The sequence below is a fragment of the Silene latifolia genome, chromosome 10 (assembly GCF_048544455.1).
Source record: "Silene latifolia isolate original U9 population chromosome 10, ASM4854445v1, whole genome shotgun sequence".
Taxonomy (NCBI): Eukaryota; Viridiplantae; Streptophyta; class Magnoliopsida; order Caryophyllales; family Caryophyllaceae; genus Silene; species Silene latifolia.
Window position 1 is genome coordinate 31711429 of NC_133535.1, and position 20998 is coordinate 31732426.

General features: G+C 39.8%; 1 protein-coding gene across 3 annotated transcripts; it reads left to right on the forward strand.

The window, feature by feature from the left end:
• Positions 1 to 16881: 16881 nt before the first annotated feature.
• On the forward strand, positions 16882 to 20656 carry LOC141605449 (putative choline kinase 1). Of its 3 annotated transcripts, none has more exons than XM_074424221.1 (8): positions 16882 to 17155; positions 17833 to 18224; positions 18683 to 18804; positions 18935 to 19130; positions 19255 to 19372; positions 19481 to 19528; positions 20141 to 20241; positions 20345 to 20656. In XM_074424221.1, exons 2-8 carry the CDS (start codon positions 17877 to 17879, stop codon positions 20468 to 20470), a joined length of 1059 nt encoding a protein of 352 aa, XP_074280322.1. In that variant the 5' UTR covers positions 16882 to 17155; positions 17833 to 17876; the 3' UTR covers positions 20471 to 20656. The 3 variants fall into 3 exon arrangements, with proteins under 3 accessions (XP_074280322.1, XP_074280324.1, XP_074280323.1); XM_074424223.1 differs by lacking the exon at positions 16882 to 17155 and adding an exon at positions 17158 to 17578; XM_074424222.1 differs by lacking the exon at positions 16882 to 17155 and adding an exon at positions 17276 to 17364.
• The last annotated feature ends 342 nt before the right edge of the window (positions 20657 to 20998 follow it).

Below are 20998 nucleotides of genomic sequence, written 5' to 3' on the forward strand. Positions count from 1 at the left end.
TAGTATCCGCCCCAATGTTTTGTTGGTGATTTCAGTTTGACCGTCGGTTTGGGGGTGGGAGGTGCTAAAGAGCAACCTAGTCTTGAGTAGTTTCCATAAGGTCCTCCAAAAGTGGCTCATGAATTTTGAGTCCCTATCCGAGACAATAGACTTGGGAATGCCATAGAGCTTGACCACTTCCTTGAAATAGAGCTCGACCACACTAGTTGCATCCTCCATTTTCTTACAAGCAATAAAGTGAGCCATTTTGCTAAAACGATCCACAACCACCATGATGGAATCATTACCCCTTGAAGTTCTTGGTAAGGCAACAATGAAATCCATGCTAATATCTTCCCATGGTTGATTTGGGACGGGTATAGGGGTATAAGGACCCGTTTGGAAGTAGGCCTTTGATTGTTGGAAAGGAGCACACCTCTTGATCACATCTTGGACATCTCCAAGCATCTTGGGCCAATAGAATTGCTCTTGTAGGATGGCATAAGTCTTTTGGATGCCAAAGTGACCGGCAAGACCATTAGAGTGGACTTCCCTCACTAATAGACTTCTATAAGGTTCCCTTGGTATGCACAACTGGTTTCCATGAAACAAGAACCCGTTTTGAGTCAAGTACTTGCTCTTGATTTTGATTTGGCCCCCTTGAAGTAGTTCTCATTCTTCTTTGAAATCCGGATTCTGTTGGTATAACTCCTTCATGTGCTCAAATCAAAGGACTCTTTGCTCCATAAAACTCAACATAATGAACCTCCTAGATAGAGCATCCGCCACCACATTGTCCTTCCCTTCAATATATTTGCTTGAAAAGTTAAAGAATTGTAGAAATTTTACCCACTTGGCATGCCTATGATTGAGCTTATGTTGACCATTTATGTATTTGAGAGCCTCATGGTCCGAATGGAGGACAAAGGGTCGTGGCTTCAAGTAGTGACTCCAATGGGTTAGGGCTCGAACAATGGCATAGAATTCCTTATCATATGTTGAATAATTGAGCTTGGCACCACTCAACTTCTCACTAAAGTAGGCAATAGGCTTGTGTTCGTGCAAGAGGACGACTCCTATCCCAACTCCACTAGCATCGCACTCAACTTCAAATAGCTTATTGAAATTGGGTAAGGAAAGAATAGGCGACTCGCAAAGTAACCGTTTGATGGTGTTGAAGGACTCCTCGGTCTTCCCCCCCATTTTAACTCACCCTTCTTCATACATTCGGTTATGGGAGCCATGATGGTGCTAAAATCTTTGATGAACCTCCTATAAAAAGAGGCTAAGCCGTGGAAACTTCTCACATCCGTGATGGTCTTTGGTGTTGGCCACGTCTTGATTGCCTTAACTTTCTCTTGATCAACAAGAATGCCTTGGTTGGAGATGATGAAACCCAAGAATTGAACTTCACTTTGAAAAAATGAACACTTCTCAATTTTACCGTAAACCTTGTGTTCTCTAAGGGTTTAGAACAGTGTTTGAAATGCTCCTCCTTGGAGGGAGTATAGACCAAGATATCATCAAAATAAACAACCACAAATCGGCCCAAATAAGGCCTAAGTACCTCGGTCATGAGCCTCATGAACGTACTAGGCGCATTAGAGAGACCGAATGGCATCACAAGCCATTCATATAACCCATACTTAGTCTTGAAAGCCATTTTCCACTCATCTCCTTCCTTGATCCTCACTTGATGGTATCCTTGCCTCAAATCTATTTTTGAGAACACTTGAGCTCCACTAAGTTCATCTAGAATGTCGTCAAGTATAGGTATAGGGAACCTATACTTAATGGTGATGTTGTTAATGGCTCTACTATCGGTACACATTCTCCAAGACCCATCTTTCTTTGGCACGAGCAAGGCCGGAACGGCACAAGGACTAAGGATCTCCCTCACAAAACCCTTACTCATGAGTTCCCCAATTTGTTGTTGTAACTCTTGAGAAGCTTTTGGATCACTCCGATATGCGGCTTTGTTGGGGGAGGGTAGCACCCGGAACGAAATCAATTTGATGTTCAATTCCCCTAAGGGGAGGCAAGCCACTTGGGAGCTCACTAGGAAACACATCTTCATAGTTATTTAAGAGTTCTCGGATTTCTAAAGGGAGGGTCATCTCGTTTTCCCCAAGCATGTCCTTGGCCACTAGGACATAGATGTCATCTTCCCCTTTCAATTCTTGTAACATCTCGGCCTCATTAATTAACAAAACCTCTCTTGTCGGTTCAACCATGGATGGTGGAGTTGTTGGTTTGATAGGTGGGGGTAGTGGTGAAAGGATAATTTTTCTTGGACCGAATTTGAAAGTATATGTGTTATCCCTCCCATGATGTACCGAATCCCTATCAAATTCCCAAGGCCTATCAAGTAAAAGATGACAAGCATCCATGGGTAAAACATCACAAAGGGCCTCATCTACATAGTTTTTACCAATGGAAAAGGACACCAAGCATTGCTTATTATCAACCCTCACCTCGGCCCCTTTGTTGATCGATCTCAATTTATAAGGACATGGGTGGTCTTGTGTGGGTAAAGAAAGCTTTTCGACAAGGGTACTAGATGCTACATTGGTATAACTCCCCCATCAATGATTAGATTACAAACCTTTCCCTTTATGGTACATCTAGACCAAAATATTTGTTGTCTTTGATCCATCTCAAAGGGTTGGGGTTGAGTATGCATTACTCTCCATATTACTAAGTTAAGACCCACATTCAGATTTAAACTATCATGAAGGCTAGGACTTTGTACCTTTAAGTTTTTGTCGAGGGCCCTTGGATCCGAGTATGGCCCTTGTGTTCCATAAGCTTGCTCTCTTCCCATCCGGCTATGGCTCCTTTCCTTATCACAGAGTGGTCTTTCTTTCTTTTTTGATGTTGGAATGAAGACGTTGAGGGCATTCAACACATAGTCACATTTCTTGGAGAGTCGTGTTACTTGAGTTTCGATTCCAAGTAGTCTTTCTTCACTCATGGTTGTTTTTGTGCTTTTGGATGTGGCTAAGGTTTATAGTGAACTCACAAGAAAAGCTTCTTCCCAAGACTAACACAACAATGGAATTGTGTTAAACCTTTGCTCTGATAACCAATTTGAAATAAAACGCTCAAGACTCGGATTTGGATTGAAAATGACTCGATTTGGACAGTGAGACGGACTGTTTAATTGTGATAAAAACGACTAAGAACTGAACAGAAACTCCAAGGACTGCAATCGAACAGTCGACAAAACTGTTTATAACCACGGTTTCCTGAACTCTACAAACGAATAGAGTAAAAGACGTGATTGGGATATGACTTAATCCAAGCACTAAGCCACTAGACTAAGCCTAAGGATAATTTCAAGCACTAAGCAAAGAAACTATCCGACTCTAAGCACTAAGCAATAGAGGATTTCCCAGCACTAAGCAAAGGAGATTAGTAGAAATCAATGTTTCTAACTTGTGTTTTTCATTCATCAAATATGGATTTTTTTCATGTCTAACCTTGGATTTTATACTAAAAACCATACAATCTTGACTCTTGGTTACAAACTAAGATCTAAGGCTCACATAAGAGCTGAAAAACAACAAGAAAAACGGTCCTCTAGACCTTACATAACTTACACAAGACAATGACATAAAGCATAAAGATACAACCTCCCTTTGACATGTTCTATTGACTTATTTATGATCACAATAGACCTTTTAGAAGCTCACAAAACCGGTTCATGATTTTGGTAGCCTTCCAAAGGTGTTTTAGAACTTGCTTGTTCAAAAGAGGAATGGTTGAAAGCGACCCCTTGATAAGTCTCTTAAACCGTGTAGATGTCCCCATCACTCGGTTTTACCTCCCTTGTTCCACATGGTTCAATTCCTTTTAAGACAACAGATCTTATGCAAAAATCCTCCAATCCTTTATATGAGGATCCTAGGCCAAAAGTTCAACATTTTCTTAGACGGGTTTGGTCTTGGACCTCAAATTGCGTGATGGTCCAAAATCGGGCTCAATGGGACTAGGTGTGCCTTGTTTTGCTTCAAGAGGACTATGTCGTTTTGGCGGTAATAGAGAACAGTTGAAGTTTTGGTTAAGCTAAAGATCTTGTGGTACAGGTTAGGTAGTGTGCCGAAGGAATTGAGGTATGAGAACTGTTTAAGTAAGAGAGCCTTGGAAATAGGAATGGTTATAGGTATTGAGGTCATAGGCAGTTATCTTTGACATGTCGTGGTGGTGAGAATAATGAGAAGATATAGCTAATGATCTAGTATTAGTGAGTTACGAGGACGTAACATTTATCTTAACAGGAGTAGGATGAGATAAAAGAGAGTTTGATGGTTATGCATGTTGTAGTCTAATTGGAAGTAGAGTGTTGGCGTAGCATAAAGGATGGATCTTTGTTGTGATTGATTTTATTAAAGATCATGGCAGTGCTTGTAGTAGTGTGATGTCTAGGAGTGTGAGAATACTTCGATAATGTTGACAATTGGGTGAGGATGCTTATGAGTTCGATAGTGTTAACAGTTGGATGATGATGTTATGAGTGGGAGTAAACTTCGAGGATGAAGTTTCTTTTAAGGGTAGTAGAAGGTAACACTCCGTTTGATGTTTATGAGTGTCTTGATATTGGTTTTTCTAGTGGATAATATGTTACGGAGCTAGCAGCATTTGTGGATGGTAGTTGGTAGTGTATGGAGTTAGTGTCGAGAGAGACTATAATGTAGTTGATACTATATCGTGAGCCGTGTTGTGGAGGTAGGCATAGTTGGTGGAGTTGGTGTTAAGAGTTCATGTTTTATAGGTTGGGGTTTTGTTTTGAGTTCTTAGTTGCGTTGTTGTGTCTTGATCGGGTTAGTATGTTTGTTTTGAGTATGGGTTGAACTTCGGGGACGAAGTTCTTTTTAAGAAGGGAAGACTGTAATACTACGGTTTTATGTGTCTATGGGTACTCTATCGAGTGGGGCCTACTCTGTCGAGTAAGTAGCTTTTTACGCAAAACAATAGTCTGCCTGTTGGGTACTCGATCGAGTAAGTTGGGGACTCGATCGAGTAGGGGTCACTCGATCGGGTAAGTCACTTACTCAATCGAGTAAGTGTGTTTTACAGGTGATTTTGACGGGTTTTGTTAATAATTCGGGATTAGTATATAAAGCTTTCGTCACTTTTCCTTAAACACTTTTACACTCTAAAACCTTTCAAAGAGAAGATTAAAAGTTACGTTGTTCGCTTCCGCCGCATTATTAGCAAATCCCAAGGCTAGGAGCATTGGATCATCTTGTTCTTTATGCCGTTGTGATCGTGGTGTCGAGGGTAAGCTTTTTATACAATTTTCATAATGATTCGTTAAGGTTGGTTAAACCCTACTTGGGTAATATTGGGGGTTTTTGGGTGATTTGTATGATTGTGGTAGTAATTGTATGTATACGTGTTATAGGAGGAGGTTTCGCCGAGGAGAGATTCTGATTAACTGCTAGACCGTCTGTGGTGTTTGCATTCCAGGTAGGGTTTCCCTACTCAGTATTGGTTACATAGTATTGTTGGTGATTGTTGTTGTTGTTGATTGTTCATCGTATTGGAACTGGTTCTGGTAATTGTTGATTGTGTAAGGTGATTGATTGTGTAACTGTCTGTGATCTTCGGGGTGCGTCCCTGGCTGAGTGGAGTCACTTGCGGGAGTGGCTTCATGCCGTTGATTCGCCCCTTGTGGTTCCCGTCACAAGGAGGATGTGCACATTAATGAACATGGGTTTATCGCTCGATGGAGATGAGCGGAGCTTAGGTGGGAACGGCTGCGGTCCCCCACTGGCGGCGAGGAGTACTTGTTGCGATGGGTACTCTGGCAGAGCTACACACTTTAGTGTGTAGTCAGATATGTGGAGATAGGGTGGAGTTGTGGAGATTGAGATGTGCTGTTTGTGTTGTTTATAATATGGTTTCATTGCAGCTGTTGTTTTTATGTAATTAGTACTGACCCCGTTTAAATGTTTTAAAAACTGTGGTGATCCATTCGGGGGTGGTGAGCAGTTATTGATCAGGTATGAGTTGATGCGCATGGGATAGCTGGGCCGAGTCATCGCGAGCTGTCTTAGAAGTCTTCCGCTGTGTCCAACACTCTTTCGTTGTTTAGTTGGTTTAACATTTTGAGAACAATTGTACTTTTTACTTTATCATTTTGGTTGTACTTGTATCACGTTAAACTATTAAATAAAGTACGTTTTGTTATTGTCTATTTGATTATCATTGCCTCGGGTGTGACACCCCGCGATAAAGCGGAAAATATAACTAATAAATTAAAGCGGAAATTAGGAAATTTTTGAAACTTTTTAAAATTTAAAGCGCGGGTTCTTTAAAATCCAAAACATAAATAAAGAATGCGGAAATAAAGTTTAAATTATACAAACGTGATAGTCAAGGTGAGGGAAAATATATCCCTCGAATGACAATACAAAAAAAAGTGAGTCTAAACAATCCTAATCAACCAACTACTAGGCCGAAGTGCTCGCTAGCTCACACATGTCTTCACCCCATGAATGCACCACTAATACCTGTCATTCATGTAAACATGAACGCCACAGTCAGTGGGGAGTAACTCAAGGTTCTCTCAGCCACAAAATGTCAAAATGAACATAACAAAGAACTCAATTAGATAAATCATGTAATATACTTACAAAAGATATGAACATCAAGTTTATATATTTAAACATGTCAATTAAATGAGATGGAATATGATAGATCAATATTAGCATAATGGAGACTCATTATTCATGTGAAATAATTAATAAATATGAAAGATAAGAATACGGTCATTTATGCAAAGGCACGTGACACGTCTGTCGCGTACCTGTCAAAAATAACCAACTGGTTCTAACTAATATAGCTAGGGAAGTCGGGTCGAATCCACAGAGAGGTAGGAAATTGTCAGCTAAATCTAAGTTCGTCAAGGTAACCAAATTGGGGAGCTTTTAAATGTGATATTCTAAACTAATAAGAATAAGGAAGAGAAAATAAGAAAAAGGAATTAAGCAGACAAGAGAAACAGCTAAGACAGACGGTTCACCATAATCATTCAGTCAAGTAATCTAGGTCTCAGGTCAATGCAAATACGGCCTAAGGAGCAGTGAATATCTCCTTTCGGTCTCAATTCGCCCTAAAGCGTAAATAGCTTAGCTTTCGCCCTCACTACAATGCCATATTGTTCGCTACTAGTCTCGCCTTTTCCAACCTTTCGGTCCAGGTCAAGGATCACTGAGATATAAATGCCTAATCGCGTCGACTCAATTAGACAGATACAGATAATTGCAGCATTTAAACAACAAAGACTATACCAGCATTAACCCAATAAATCAATTACTATCCCTTCATAATTATGGATCCCCTATAGTCTTAGCAGAGGAGAATTAGCTACTCATTATCATCGAATTAACAACAACAACAAATAGATTATTAAAACTAAACATGATAATAAAACTAACAATAGTCAAATTAAAGTAATTATGATAACAGTAAAAGGAAGAAGGAATTAAAGCAACCGATTAAGAATTAAGAGATTAAAGTAGAACAAGAGTACCAATCGTATCCAAATTTCAGTAGCAAAGTATAAAAGAAGAGCAAAATCCAATCTACAGTGGCAAAAATATGGAGTGAAGTGAACGAACCAAGAGAGCAGTAACGTAGTCCCTATACTCTATCTTATACGAAAAATCCATCCTAAACCTAATATATGGACTAATTACAAAAGCCCATAAATTAATTAGGCGGAAAATAACTAAAGCAGGACAAACCACTCGATCGAGTAGAAATAAACTACTCGATCGAGCCAAACTAACACCAAGCCACTCGATCGAGTAGAAATAAACTACTCGATCGAGCACTTCTTGCTTTGTCTCTTCTACTAGCTTCTTGAACTGCTCGATCGAGCAACCCTGAGCAAATAAAGCATTCGATCGAGTAGGAAACCACTCGATCGAGCTATTTAGGCACACTAGACTTTGAAACGCCTTCCGAAACCAGCTCACGCGTCTCCAAAATGTTAGTTTCCAAGCTCCGACACCTTATTCTCCATGAATGCATGCAATTGGGACAAATTAGGCTTGATTTAGCTCCTCTTCGGTCAATTCCTGCAAATTACATAAAACGAACCAAAGTAGAATATTCAGGGGTATTTGCAGCTAGATGCTACATAAAAGGTACAGAAATGCGTGTAAAAATGAGGTAAAAACCTTATATAAAAGACACGCATCAAATCTCCCCAAACCAAACCTTTGCTTGTCCCCAAGCAAATATGAATGCAACTAAGAATAAACAATGGAACGGGACCAACGCATCAGCTACAAGTCGCCCACTAAAACCAATTTAATGCAACAGCTGACAAAGTGGCAAAAGAAAAGTGCAAACGAGTTAAATCAATGTTTCAAACTTACTGAACCGTCGACCTTGCAAGACTCAAAAGATATCGGACTCTCACGGGTCGCTCGTCACTCAAAATTAGGCACAGGGTGAGTATATACGTGAAGGATAGAAAGAAGTAAGACACTCACCTAACTCGACCTATAAGAGCATGCATGCAGTTAACATGAATAAAGTCTCTACAACCGTACATATGTATTCCAACCATACTAGTGACCAAGACACATGCCGAGGACTTACATTTGGGTAAGTGAGGTAATGGGGAAGAAGGGGCTAAGATGAATTTGGATATGTGGAGTTAATAGCCAGGCTAGCAACAACGGATCCAAACATAAACTGCATGCCAACTTCGTATTCAATATAACAAGATGAAACGGTGCAAGAACCATGCACTAAACTCACAAAACACCAAGAACTCGTCCACTCCCCGTAAGATATAAGTAAGGCATGGGAGTGAACATCATTATACAATTCTCATTTTTCTTCACACAAGATTTTTTTTTTCTTTTTCGTTCCATTTTTTCATCATTTTTTCTTTCAACAATTCTCTTCTTACATTCCCTTCAATTCTTCCACCATCTTCTGAAATCAGATAAAATAACCATACTGCAATAAAGCATTCCAACAACTACTCTTCACTAGCTCGGCTAGGGTAGGAAGTATTATAGAAAGTAGTTAATAGGACAAAAAGGCAATTTGGCTATGTGAGGCTCATGGGTAGAATGAAATAAGGGGAACTGCCTCTCCTAACATGTGTCACCATCCACAGACCGAATGCATACAGGTATTAAGAAGACTAGACTCATGCTTATGCAAATTGATGTTACATGCCTTAAAGAGAGTACTACTCACATCCTAAATGAAACCGGTCATGAATGTCACCAGTTTATAAAGCTCTAACCTCAGAATGTAATGTAGCTTGCCGACATGATGAATCAAGTCTATTCGTTCAGATAAGAGAGAAACAATAATTCGTAGATCATGCACATAATCACGCCACTAAAAGTCAAGAATATGCAAGGCTCAAGTAAAGATTCAATGTAGCGTCAATGTTCAAACATTCCGACTCAAATTAAACGTGAATTTTTTTTTTGAATTTTATGATTTTTTTGAATTAATTAAAACAACAATGCATGTGAAAATAATTAAACGTGCAAGCGAAAATGCAAGAAAACATGTAAACAGACATAGATATGGATGCATACCTCCCCAAACCAAACCGTACAATGCCCTCATTGTACCAAAAATAGGGGAAAGAAATGCAAACTGAAAAGAAAAGGAGAAGTGGAGTCGGAAAACTTACAAAACGTCATATAGAGGGACCTCCCCAAACTGACCATGAACATGGGAGGTCAAAGAAAGTCAAGCAGTAGCTCAATAGACGTAAAACAGCCGCTGGAAGACGAAACTGCTCGATCGAGCAACTTGTAACAGCTCGATCGAGTAAACTGGCAAATGGAAGGACTCGATCGAGTAGAAAACCAGTCGATCGAGTAGATGCATCTTCTGCTTTGGTCGATCGAGCAAAATACCACTCGATCGACTGACAATTACCTCAAAAAGCGCTCGATCGAGTAGAAAAACTACTCGATTGAGTGAAGGAGCCTGCAAAACACACATTTCGAAGCAAAGACAGCATAAAGAGTTCGTAAAAAAGCGTCTAAAGTTCAACATAAAGCTAAGAAAAATAAATAGTTCAACAAAAGTACAATAAAACAGTCCGGGCTGCCTCCCGGAGAGCGCTGGTTTAAGAGGTCCCGCACGACCTTTCTGGCATCAAATAACTGGCGCGTCAAGCGTGTCGAAATACAAGACTTCAACACGATTGTCTATTTCATTCGCCTCGTGGTGATGCTTCACATATTGGCCATTCACCTTGAACCTATGACCTTCGGAATCTTCGAGCTCCACGGATCCAAATTTGGTAACAGCCATCACCGTATAAGGACCACTCCACCTGGACTTCAGCTTGCCAGGGAATAATCTCAATCGGGCATTGAAAAGCAGCACCTTTTTCCCAACATGAAACTCACGAGGTAGAATCCTCTTGTCATGCCATCTCTTCGTCTTTTCTTTGTAAATGCGCGAGCTATCATAGGCATTAAGCCTAAACTCTTCTAACTCATCTAGATGCAAAAGACGATTCTGACCACACAACTTAGGATCATAGTTAAGCTCACGAATTCCCCACCAAGCCTTACATTCCAATTCAACAGGTAAGTGACACGATTTTCCATAAACTAGCCTATAAGGTGATGCACCAATTGGTGTCTTAAAGGCAGTTCTGTAGGCCCATAATGTGTCATCTAGCTTAAGACTCCAGTCCTTCCGTGATTTAGAAACTACCTTAGACAAGATCTCTTTCAACTCGCGATTAGAGACCTCAACCTGACCACTAGTTTGGGGATGATACCCCAAACCACGCCGGTGTTGGACACCAACTTTAGACAGAATAGAAGTGAGTTTCTTTTCTTTAAAATGCATTCCCCCATCACTAATGACGACCCTAGGGACACCAAATCGGGGGAATATGATCTTTTTAAACATCTTTATCACGGTCTTAGCATCAAAATAGGGTGAGGCAATTGCCTCAACCCATTTCGACACATAGTCTACAGCCACTAGGATATACCTGTTACCTTTACTGGATGGGAACGGTCCTTGGAAATCAATGCCCCAGACATCGAAAACCTCAACCTCTAAGATGCCGTTTTGTGGCATCTCATGTCTCTTTGAAATGTTCCCTGATCGTTGGCAAGCATCACAAGTTGAAACAAAAGACTTAGCGTCGGAAACAAAGAAGGCCAAAAACCAGACCGGTACATTAGCCACGGTGCGCGATGGACCGTGGTGACCACCATATGAAGAGGAGTGACAGCCCTCCAGGACTACTTTAGTCTCCCACTGCGGAATATACCGTCTGTAGAGACCGTCTGCACACTCCTTAAACAAGTAAGGATCATCCCGGAAATCGCTTAGCGTTGTACGTAAAACGCTTCCTCTGGCGATGATGAGAAGGTCGGGCGGCAGCTTGCCACCGACAACGAAGTTAGCTATATCTGCATACCAAGGTTCTTGGTTAACAATAGACGATATAACAAAGCAATTAAAGTATCGTCAGGAAAAGAATCATCAATAGGTAGAGAATCTTCCCCTTCTTGTCGTATCAGTCGCGACAAGTGATCAGCTACGACGTTCTCAGCTCATTTCTTGTCCTTAATCTGCAAATCAAACTCCTGAAGGAGGAGTATCCATCTCAATAGTCGTGGTTTAGCCTCCTTCTTATCAAGGAGATGCCTCAAAGCTGCATGGTCAGTAAAAAACAAGAACTTCGACCCAACTAAATAAGTACGAAACTTCTCTAAGGCATAAACTACAAAATAGCACTCTTTCTCAGTGGTAGTGTACTTCACTTGAGCCTCATCCAGAGTTCGGCTCGCATAGTAGATAGCATTCAAAGCTTTGTCTTTCCTTTGGCCTAGCACCGCTCCTAGTGCATAGTCACTCGCATCACACATAATCTCAAACGGCAAGTCCCGCCGAGAGGTCGTATGATCGGCGCAGAGACTAAAACCCGCTTTAACCCGTTAAAAGCGAAAAGACAATCATCAGTAAACACAAAAGGAGCATCCTTAAGTAGCAGCTGTGTAAGTGGTTTAGCAATTTTTGAGAAGTCCTTGATAAACCGGCGATAAAAGCCAGCGTGACCAAGGAAACTCCTCACCCCCTTAACATTAACAGGAGGTGGTAATTGCTGAATCACTTCCACCTTTGCTTTATCAACCTCTATTCCCCTATCAGAAACTAAGTGCCCTAAAACAACTCCCTCGTTGACCATAAAGTGACACTTCTCCCAGTTCAGCACAAGGTTAACCTCAATACAAAATACGCAACACTTTCTCAAGGTTAGACAGACAGTTAGAAAAATCACTTCCATATACACTGAAATCGTCCATAAAAACTTCCATAATAGACTCAATATACTCTGAAAATATCGCCATCATACACCTTTGAAAGGTGGCAGGGGCATTACACAAACCAAAAGGCATCCTGCGATAAGCAAAAACGCCCTGAGGACAAGTAAATGTAGTCTTAGCTTGATCGTCTGGGTGGATAGGGATCTGAAAGAACCCTGAATACCCGTCTAAATAGCAGAAAAATTTATGAGAAGCTAACCTTTCTACCATTTGATCAATAAATAGAAGAGGAAAGTGATCCTTCTTGGTGGCGGCATTGAGCTGTCTGTAATCTATGCACATCCGCCACCCAGTCACTACTCGAGTAGGTATTAATTCATTCTTCTCATGCTTAACAACAGTTGTCCCTCCTTTCTTCGGGACCACCTGTACTGGACTCACCCATTTAGAATTACCAACGAATAAATAATACCCGCATCCAGCAGCCTTCATTACCTCGGCCATCACAACATTCTCGCATCTTCCGGTTCAAATTGACGCTGACCCTGCCTGCAAGGTTTGTGATCTTCCTCCAGCTCTATCCTGTGCATGCAAACATCGGGACTAATCCCCTTGATATCGTCCAGTGAGTAACCCATTGCTTTCCTGTTTTTCTTAAGTACAGCTAACAAAGAAGTCAGCTGATCGTTATCAAGCTTAGCACTAACAATGACTGGAAATTGCTCAGTATCATCTAAGAAAACGTATTTAAGATGAGAAGGGAGAGGCTTACGTTCCGGTACCTTTACCTCAATGGAGCAAAGAGTGCTAATCATTTGTTCCACTTGCTCTCCCTCATGCTCATCTAAATCATCAACAAGCAAATCCAACGCATCGTCATCGTCGTCTGGGTTATCTGCACACTCATAAAAAAGCATAAGGGCTTCTAGTGGGTCCTTTATAAAAGAACCCGACCAGAAGTCATAGATAGACTCGTCAATAATATCAACCGAATAACAAGTATCCTCTATCATTGGCCGAGCCAAAGTACTAGACAGACTGAAAGTGATCGCGTCATCCCCTACTGCAAGAGTCAAACGCCCTTGTCTGACATCAATAATGACCCACCATACAAAGGAATGGTCTTCCTAAGATAATTTGGGTCCGGGTGTCCTCAGCTATATCTAAAACAATGAAATCAACTGGGATAAAGAGCTTGCCTATTTTTATAGGCACGTCCTCTAAGACACCTAAGGGCTTCCAAACAAATCTATCAGCCATCTGTAGGGTAATGCTAGTCACTTTAAAATGACTCATGTTCAGTTTCTTGCAGACAGGAAGAGGCATGACGCTAACACTGGCTCCTAAGTCACAAAGAGCCTGATCAATGACCAAGTTGCCTATAATACAGGTAATAGAAAAGCTGCCCGGGTCTTTCATTTTTGGAGGAGCCTTATTCAAAAGTAAATTACTAGACTCTTCCATAAATGAAATCGTCTCAAATTCGCTAAATTTTTCTTACGCGTCACAATATCTTTCATAAACTTAGCGTAAGTAGGTACCTGAGTAACAAGTTCGGAGAAAGGGACAGTTACCTGGAGATTCTTCACGACGTCCACAAACTTACCGTACTGTCGCTCGATCTTTGCGTCCTTCAGACGACCTGGGAAGGGCACTCTGGTAGCAATGAGTGGACCCACAACTTTCTCCTTACCTTTATCAATGCGTGACACCACCACAGCAGGGGAAGGTGACACGGTAGCGGGATTAGATAGTAAAATAGGATCTCCGCCACTTCTGGTACTCGATCGAGCATAATTACCACTCGATCGAGTGGTTTCACATTGTAATATACTCGATCGACCATCTTTATCACTCGATCGAGTGATTTCTCCAGCAGATTCAGTCGATCGAGTAAGAATATCACTCGATTGACCATCTTCAATGTCTGCACTACTCGACCGACCAGTATTTTCACTCGATCGAGTGATGGGATGAATTGATTCACTCGATCGAGTAGATAAATCACTCGATTGAGTGTCTTGATTACAGGCAGCAAGTATTTCTTGCAAAAACTCGTCTATATCATCCTCCGAGGCATCTTCAGCTATCAAAGCCTCGTCCTCTGGCACTTTTGGCCCTTCATAAGTAAGGCCAACTTGGAAATTCGTTGCACTAACTGGTTTGCACGTCGGTAGAAGCTCGGCTTGGTCTTTCGCGAGTGTTAACTGTGCGACTTGTTCTCTTAATTCCGCTATAACCGTTTCTTTCCTATTGCACTTTTCTTCAAACTGTTGTGATATGCTCAGCACAATGGATTTTAATTCGGCAATTTCTTCATTTGCAGAAGGAGGAACCGGTTGCGGCGCTGGCGTGGAAGGGGTAGAGACATTCTTTATTTCTTCATACAACTGAGAGAAAGGAACTCCCTGCTTGTATTTCTGGTAAGCAAGGACGCGCTCTACACTTTCCATGCATCCAATAGGGTCATGCCCTTCCGTGCCACATCTACCACATGGCTCTATATGCTCAGTAATCGTAGGCATCCTGGCAAATAGACTTTCAAAGCAACGACTAACCTGCAAAACTAAACAAAACTTTGCAGAAATGAGATCAGCCTCCAGGAATAAATTCTTTGAGACGAGAGACAAACTTAATTAAAGCAACAAAATTGCGCCACCTCCCCCGTCTGTCGCGTACCTGTCAAGAATAACCAATTGGTTCTAACTAATATAGCTAGGGAAGTCGGGTCGAATCCACAGAGAGGTAGGAAATTGTCAGCTAAATCTAAGTTCGTCAAGGTAACCAAATTGGGGGGTTTTTAAATGTGATATTCTAAACTAATAAGAATAAGGAAGAGAAAATAAGAAAAAGGAATTAAGCAGACAAGAGAAACAACTAAGACAGACGGTTCACCATAATCATTCAGTCAAGTAATCTAGGTCTCAGGTCAATGCAAATACGGCCTAAGGAGCAGTGAATATCTCCTTTCGGTCTCAATTCGCTCTAAAGCGTAAATAGCTTAGCTTTCGCCCTCACTACAATGCCATATTGTTCGCTACTAGTCTCGCCTTTTCCAACCTTTCGGTCCAGGTCAAGGATCACTGAGATATAAATGCCTAATCGCGTCGACTCAATTAGACAGATACAAATAATTGCAGCATTTAAACAACAAAGACTATACCAACATTAACCCAATAAATCAATTACTATCCCTTCATAATTATGGATCCCCTATAGTCTTAGCAGACGGGAATTAGCTACTCATTATCATCGAATTGACAACAACAACAAATAGATAATTAAAACTAAACATGATAATAAAACTAACAATAATCGAATTAAAGTAATTATGATAACAGTAAAAGGAAGAAGGAATTAAAGCAAACGATTAAGAATTAAGAGATTAAAGTAGAACAAGAGTACCAATCGTATCCAAATTTCAGTAGCAAAGTATAAAAGAAGAGCAAAATCCAATCTACAGTGGCAAAAATATGGAGTGAAGTGAACGAACCAAGAGAGCAGTAACGTAGTCCCTATACTCTATCTTATACGAAAAATCCATCCTAAACCTAATCTATGGACTAATTACAAAAGCCCATAAATTAATTAGGCGAAAAATAACTAAAGCAGGACAAACCACTCGATCGAGTAGAAATAAACTACTCGATCGAGCCAAACTAGCACCAAGCCACTCGATCGAGTAGAAATAAACTACTCGATCGAGCACTTCTTGCTTTGTCTCCTCTACTAGCTTCTTGAACTGCTCGATCGAGCAACCCTGAGCAAATGAAGCATTCGATCGAGTAGGAAACCACTCGATCGAGTAGGAAACCACTCGATCGAGCTATTTAGGCACGCTAGACTTTGAAACGCCTTCCGAAACCAGCTCACGCGTCTCCAAAATGTTAGTTTCCAAGCTCCGGCTCCTTATTCTCCATGAATGCATGCAATTGGGACAAATTAGGCTTGATTTAGCTCCTCTTCGGTCAATTCCTGCAAATTACATAAAACGAACCAAAGTAGAATATTCGGGGGTATTTGCAGCTAGATGCTACATAAAAGGTACAGAAATGCGTGTAAAAATGAGGTAAAAACCTTATATAAAAGACACGCATCAAATCTCCCCAAACCAAACCTTTGCTTGTCCCCAAGCAAATATGAATGCAACTAAGAATAAACAATGGAACGGAACCTACGCATCAGCTACAAATCGCCCACTAAAACCAATTTAATGCAACAGCTGACAAAGTGGCAAAAGAAAAGTGCAAACGAGTTAAATCAATGTTTGAAACTTACTGAACCGTCGACCTTGCAAGACTCAAAAGATATCGGACTCTCACGGGTCGCTCGTCACTCAAAATTAGGATAAGATGAAGTACCAAGTGTTGGTATTAGTGTGGATGAATTAACGAATGAAGATTGACCCGGTCCGATCCAAATAAGAGGATAAGATGAAGGACCAAGTGTTGGTATTAGTGTTTGCAAGTCGAGTACTTCGAGTCATCCATTGGCCTACAGTCATAACTGAATAGCCTCCTAATAGGATACACTCAACACGTGTTAGTGACCCACTTACCATTTGCGACTATCCAACTAAATAAGTCCGACCACGACCTTTTTAACCGTCCTCCTTGATTCCCTCTTTTTCATATCTCTTCCTTCCTTCCTTCCAAGATTCCCTATCACATCACCACTTTCCCACTTGTCCATCTCCCATTCGCCATTTAATATTCCTCTAAATAAATACCGACTAAAAGATTAAATAAACAAGGTTGACTTTCACAAATATCGTGCAAAAAAAAGAAAAAAAAAACACGGAATCTCCGCTATTTGCGAGTACGGAGTACGAGTGTATCTTAACTTCATTTCTTTCACCTTGCAACAAAATATCTTTCTAGGTAAATTAACTTTTCAGAAATATTTCGTATTTTTTTCCATGTTTATTTAATTGGATCATTTTACAACGCAATTGTTTAAGAGAAGAAAAAGAAAAATTGGCGTATTTTCCGGGAGACAAGTTACAACTAAAACAATCCACCAAATGAAGAGGCTTAAAGTACGGTCTTCCTAGGAAAAGATTGTACTCGGTATCTATGTTTTCAAAAAGGTGCAAAACTTTAATGGGTTTTTGGAAGATGAATGATAGATAAAAGCAATGGTTGATATTGAAAGTCATCCCTTGTGTTTTTTTTTGTAGTCAACTTATTCATCTACCCACTTTGAATTATCTCAATAATTTTCCAACTTGAATAATTAGTTAAGAATCATATTTCTATGTGTGCGGTGTACCTATTATTTTTTACAATATCCGTTTACTATAGGTGATTATCTTTGAAATTTGTTAATTTAATCATTTTTTGACGTTAGGAAGTCGATACATGTTTAATTTTCAGCTTTACTTGCATGCCATGTTGTATTTCGTAATTTTGCTTATAACATTGTACGACTATAAGCATAATTTGTTAAAGAATTTGTTTCTTGATTGATATTGATACAAGTTGACAAAGTCTAGCTAACATTTTACAATCTATATATAAATTCCAAGTCTTCATATTTTGTTTCCCATTGCATCAAGGTACCAAGAATTGAACCAAACTCAAGAATACTCCAATCATTAAAATGGCAATCGAGACGAAAGAGTTCTTAAACGGGTCGCTACCCGAAGAACTGATGCAGATTCTTGTAACAGTGGCATCAACATGGGAAGATGTGGATAACCCGAGTGAAATTCAAGTTACGGCTTTAAGTGGAGCCATGACTAATCAAGTTTTTCAAATTACTTGGCCTACTGAAAATCTTGACCTTCATAGGAAAGTTCTGCTTAGAATCTATGGTGATGGTGTTGATATCTTCTTTAACCGCGATGATGAAATCAGAACCTTTGAATGCTTGTCTCACCACGGTCAGGGTCCTCGTCTTCTTGGCCGATTTGCTGATGGCCGGGTTGAAGAGTTTATCCATGCTAGGGTATGCTCCAAGAACTTGTTTTATCTTGGCAATTGCATTTTATGATCAAAGTTGTATATTTGTCCCAAAAAGATAGGGTATAATGCTAGGTGAAGTGTGAATGATGTGCTAAATTAGAAAATAAGTGTGAATGATGAAATTGTGGGTCTGATTTTCGACAACTCGTGAATTTTGCCATCGTTAAGAGTTTCTGTTGAATTCTTGGATGGATAAACAAACACTTGTTTACACAATGTCAAGTTTGTGAATTTTGATTTATCAAAATAATTATTTCACATTATTTCTAAGAAAAAAGTCTGCTACAATTATTTTGTATGAACTGTGTTACTGTGACCGGATCATGTAAAAATGTATTCAGGCATCGTTTCTGAGTGTCTTATTTCCGAGTGTCCAGTGTCAGACACAGTACTAGTTAAATAAATCCTCTGACAATAACTGCATTTTTTTTGGGATATCAGACATTATCAGCAGACGATCTACGTGACCCTGAGATATCATCTCTGATTGCAGCTAAAATGAGGGAATTTCACAGTCTTGACATGCCAGGCGCAAGAGTTGTTCTCCTTTGGAGCAGAGTCAGGTTGTGAACCCCAAGCAAACTCCTACACTTTCTTGTACTGCAACTCGCACGGTTTTTGACAATAGAGTCTTGTATGAAATTGTCTCATGCCAAGTTTTTTGTGTTTTATTTTGACATTATTTGTATTCAGGCGTTGGCTAAGGAAAGCAAAAAACTTATGTTCACCCTCGGACATAAAGGAGTTCAAATTAGACAGTCTAGACAATGAGATTCAGTTGCTTGAGAAGGCGATCACACGAGACGATCAGGAAGTTGGATTTTGCCACAATGACCTGCAGTATGGTAACATAATGATGGATGAGGAGGCTAAATCAATCATTCTCATTGTAAGCAATTCTGAAATCATCCCTTTTAAATACATGTTAATGCAAAGTTTAATATGTTGGTATTGTATATCGAGTCAATGAAGTTGATCTTGCCATTGAATATAAGTTTCTTGGTGTTGTGCAGGACTACGAGTATTCAAGCTATAACCCTGTTGCTTATGATCTTGCTAATCACTTTTGTGAGATGGCTGCCAATTATCATTCTGATATGCCTCACATTTTGGACTACAGTAAATATCCAGGTTAGTTTATGAAAATCTGCACCAGTTAATTATCACAATTCACAAATGATTCTTTGCTATTTTGTGTGTGATTTGTGAGTCTGACATTTTAATTTGCCTGTTATACAGATGAGGAGGAGCGTCGAAGATTTGTCCATACGTATTTGAGCTCATCAGGTCAGTCTAGAAATTCCAGTTTTCTCCAACTTCAAGCTGCTATTAACAAATAACATTTCCTGCATTAAAAAATTATTGGCCTAAACTTCTTATAACATTATCAAATGTCTCAAGGATTACGAAAATTGCAGGAACTGATAGGACGTACACAGTCGTACACTCTTACCAGTGAAAGCACTAATAAAAGTCTTTCTAGATGACCCCTGTTGGAAATTCATAAATTACCCAGTACCTCAAAGGCTCCACCTTAGACCCGGTGTTCCATGATGAAATTGCACTGAGATTTGACTCGGCCGACTGCTATTACCACTTAGATTTATTCACTAAATTCTAAATATGAAATGTGGTGGTAGTTTCATAATGTCACATCTGACAATAAAGTGTTAACTACCTGACCCTGAAATTAGACTTTTGCAACTCTGATATTTTGTAGCCTAGCACATATTCCACAAGAGTACAAGACAAGATATTTCATACTGTAATTTCATGTTGGTTTTACTCATCAGCCCTAATCACCTCAAATTTCAGAACTTCGTATACATTCTGCAAGATTACAATTTCTGTATATATCATTTTCAATAACATGAATATTATCCTTGTCATATATAACAGGAGAAGAACCTAGTGACAGTGAAGTGGAAGACCTTGTACAACTTGTTGAGAAGTACTCACTTGCAAACCATCTGTTCTGGGGACTCTGGGGCTTGATCTCGGTACGCAATTACGTTCCTTAGTTATCTACAATTTAATCTTTTAAATAAAAGCTTACACTTTGATGCTAATATTGCCACCACAATATCGGCCTTGGTTTAACAGGCTAATGTGAATAAGATCGAGTTTGATTACAAGGAGTATGCAAGGCAGAGGTTCGAGCAGTACAGGGTAAAGAAGCCACAACTCCTTGGTCCATCTCTAGTTCCACTTGATGATATCGAAGCTTGATAATCCTTAATTCTACATAGATTAAAACTGGCTTGCTTGAATTTTCTCATATTTTTTTTTTTTTTGTAAAAAATATAAGGTAGCTAAGGAATGGCTTCAGTTCAGCTAGAACTTGAAGTGTACGAGTGTATGTAAATTGTGTTGCGACAGGTGCCTGGTATTATCAGTGAATGCATCAATTTCAACAACTCTTAATATGTCTATTGGTTTCATTTGTACAATTGTATACTGTGGATGATGTTACTAAATTGTGAAAATCATAATTGTTTGTTCTCGGATCAACACACATACATGCACTGATATACACAGACGAGTTTTCTCGGGTCTCATTACCAGTGGTGGAGTGGGGGACTAATTAGTGAATGAGTAATTAAGACAAAATCAAAATTATTTTAAAGAGAAAAAACTCGACTTTTTAGGATTCTCGGGTCGAATATCATTTTAAAGATAAAAAATTCTTGTTTCAGATGATGTACTTACAATTGATTTAAATTAACCGTCTTAAGCCAGATTTAATGATGGGTTAAA

Bases quoted from the DNA above. Each gene is read 5' to 3' on its own strand.
- LOC141605449 (XM_074424221.1), top strand. From the start codon at position 17,877: ATGGCAATCGAGACGAAAGAGTTCTTAAACGGGTCGCTACCCGAAGAA. The intron at 18,225-18,682 runs GTATGCTCCAAG...TTGGGATATCAG, and splicing joins AAGAGTTTATCCATGCTAGG to ACATTATCAGCAGACGATCT. The intron at 19,131-19,254 runs GTAAGCAATTCT...GGTGTTGTGCAG, and splicing joins CTAAATCAATCATTCTCATT to GACTACGAGTATTCAAGCTA.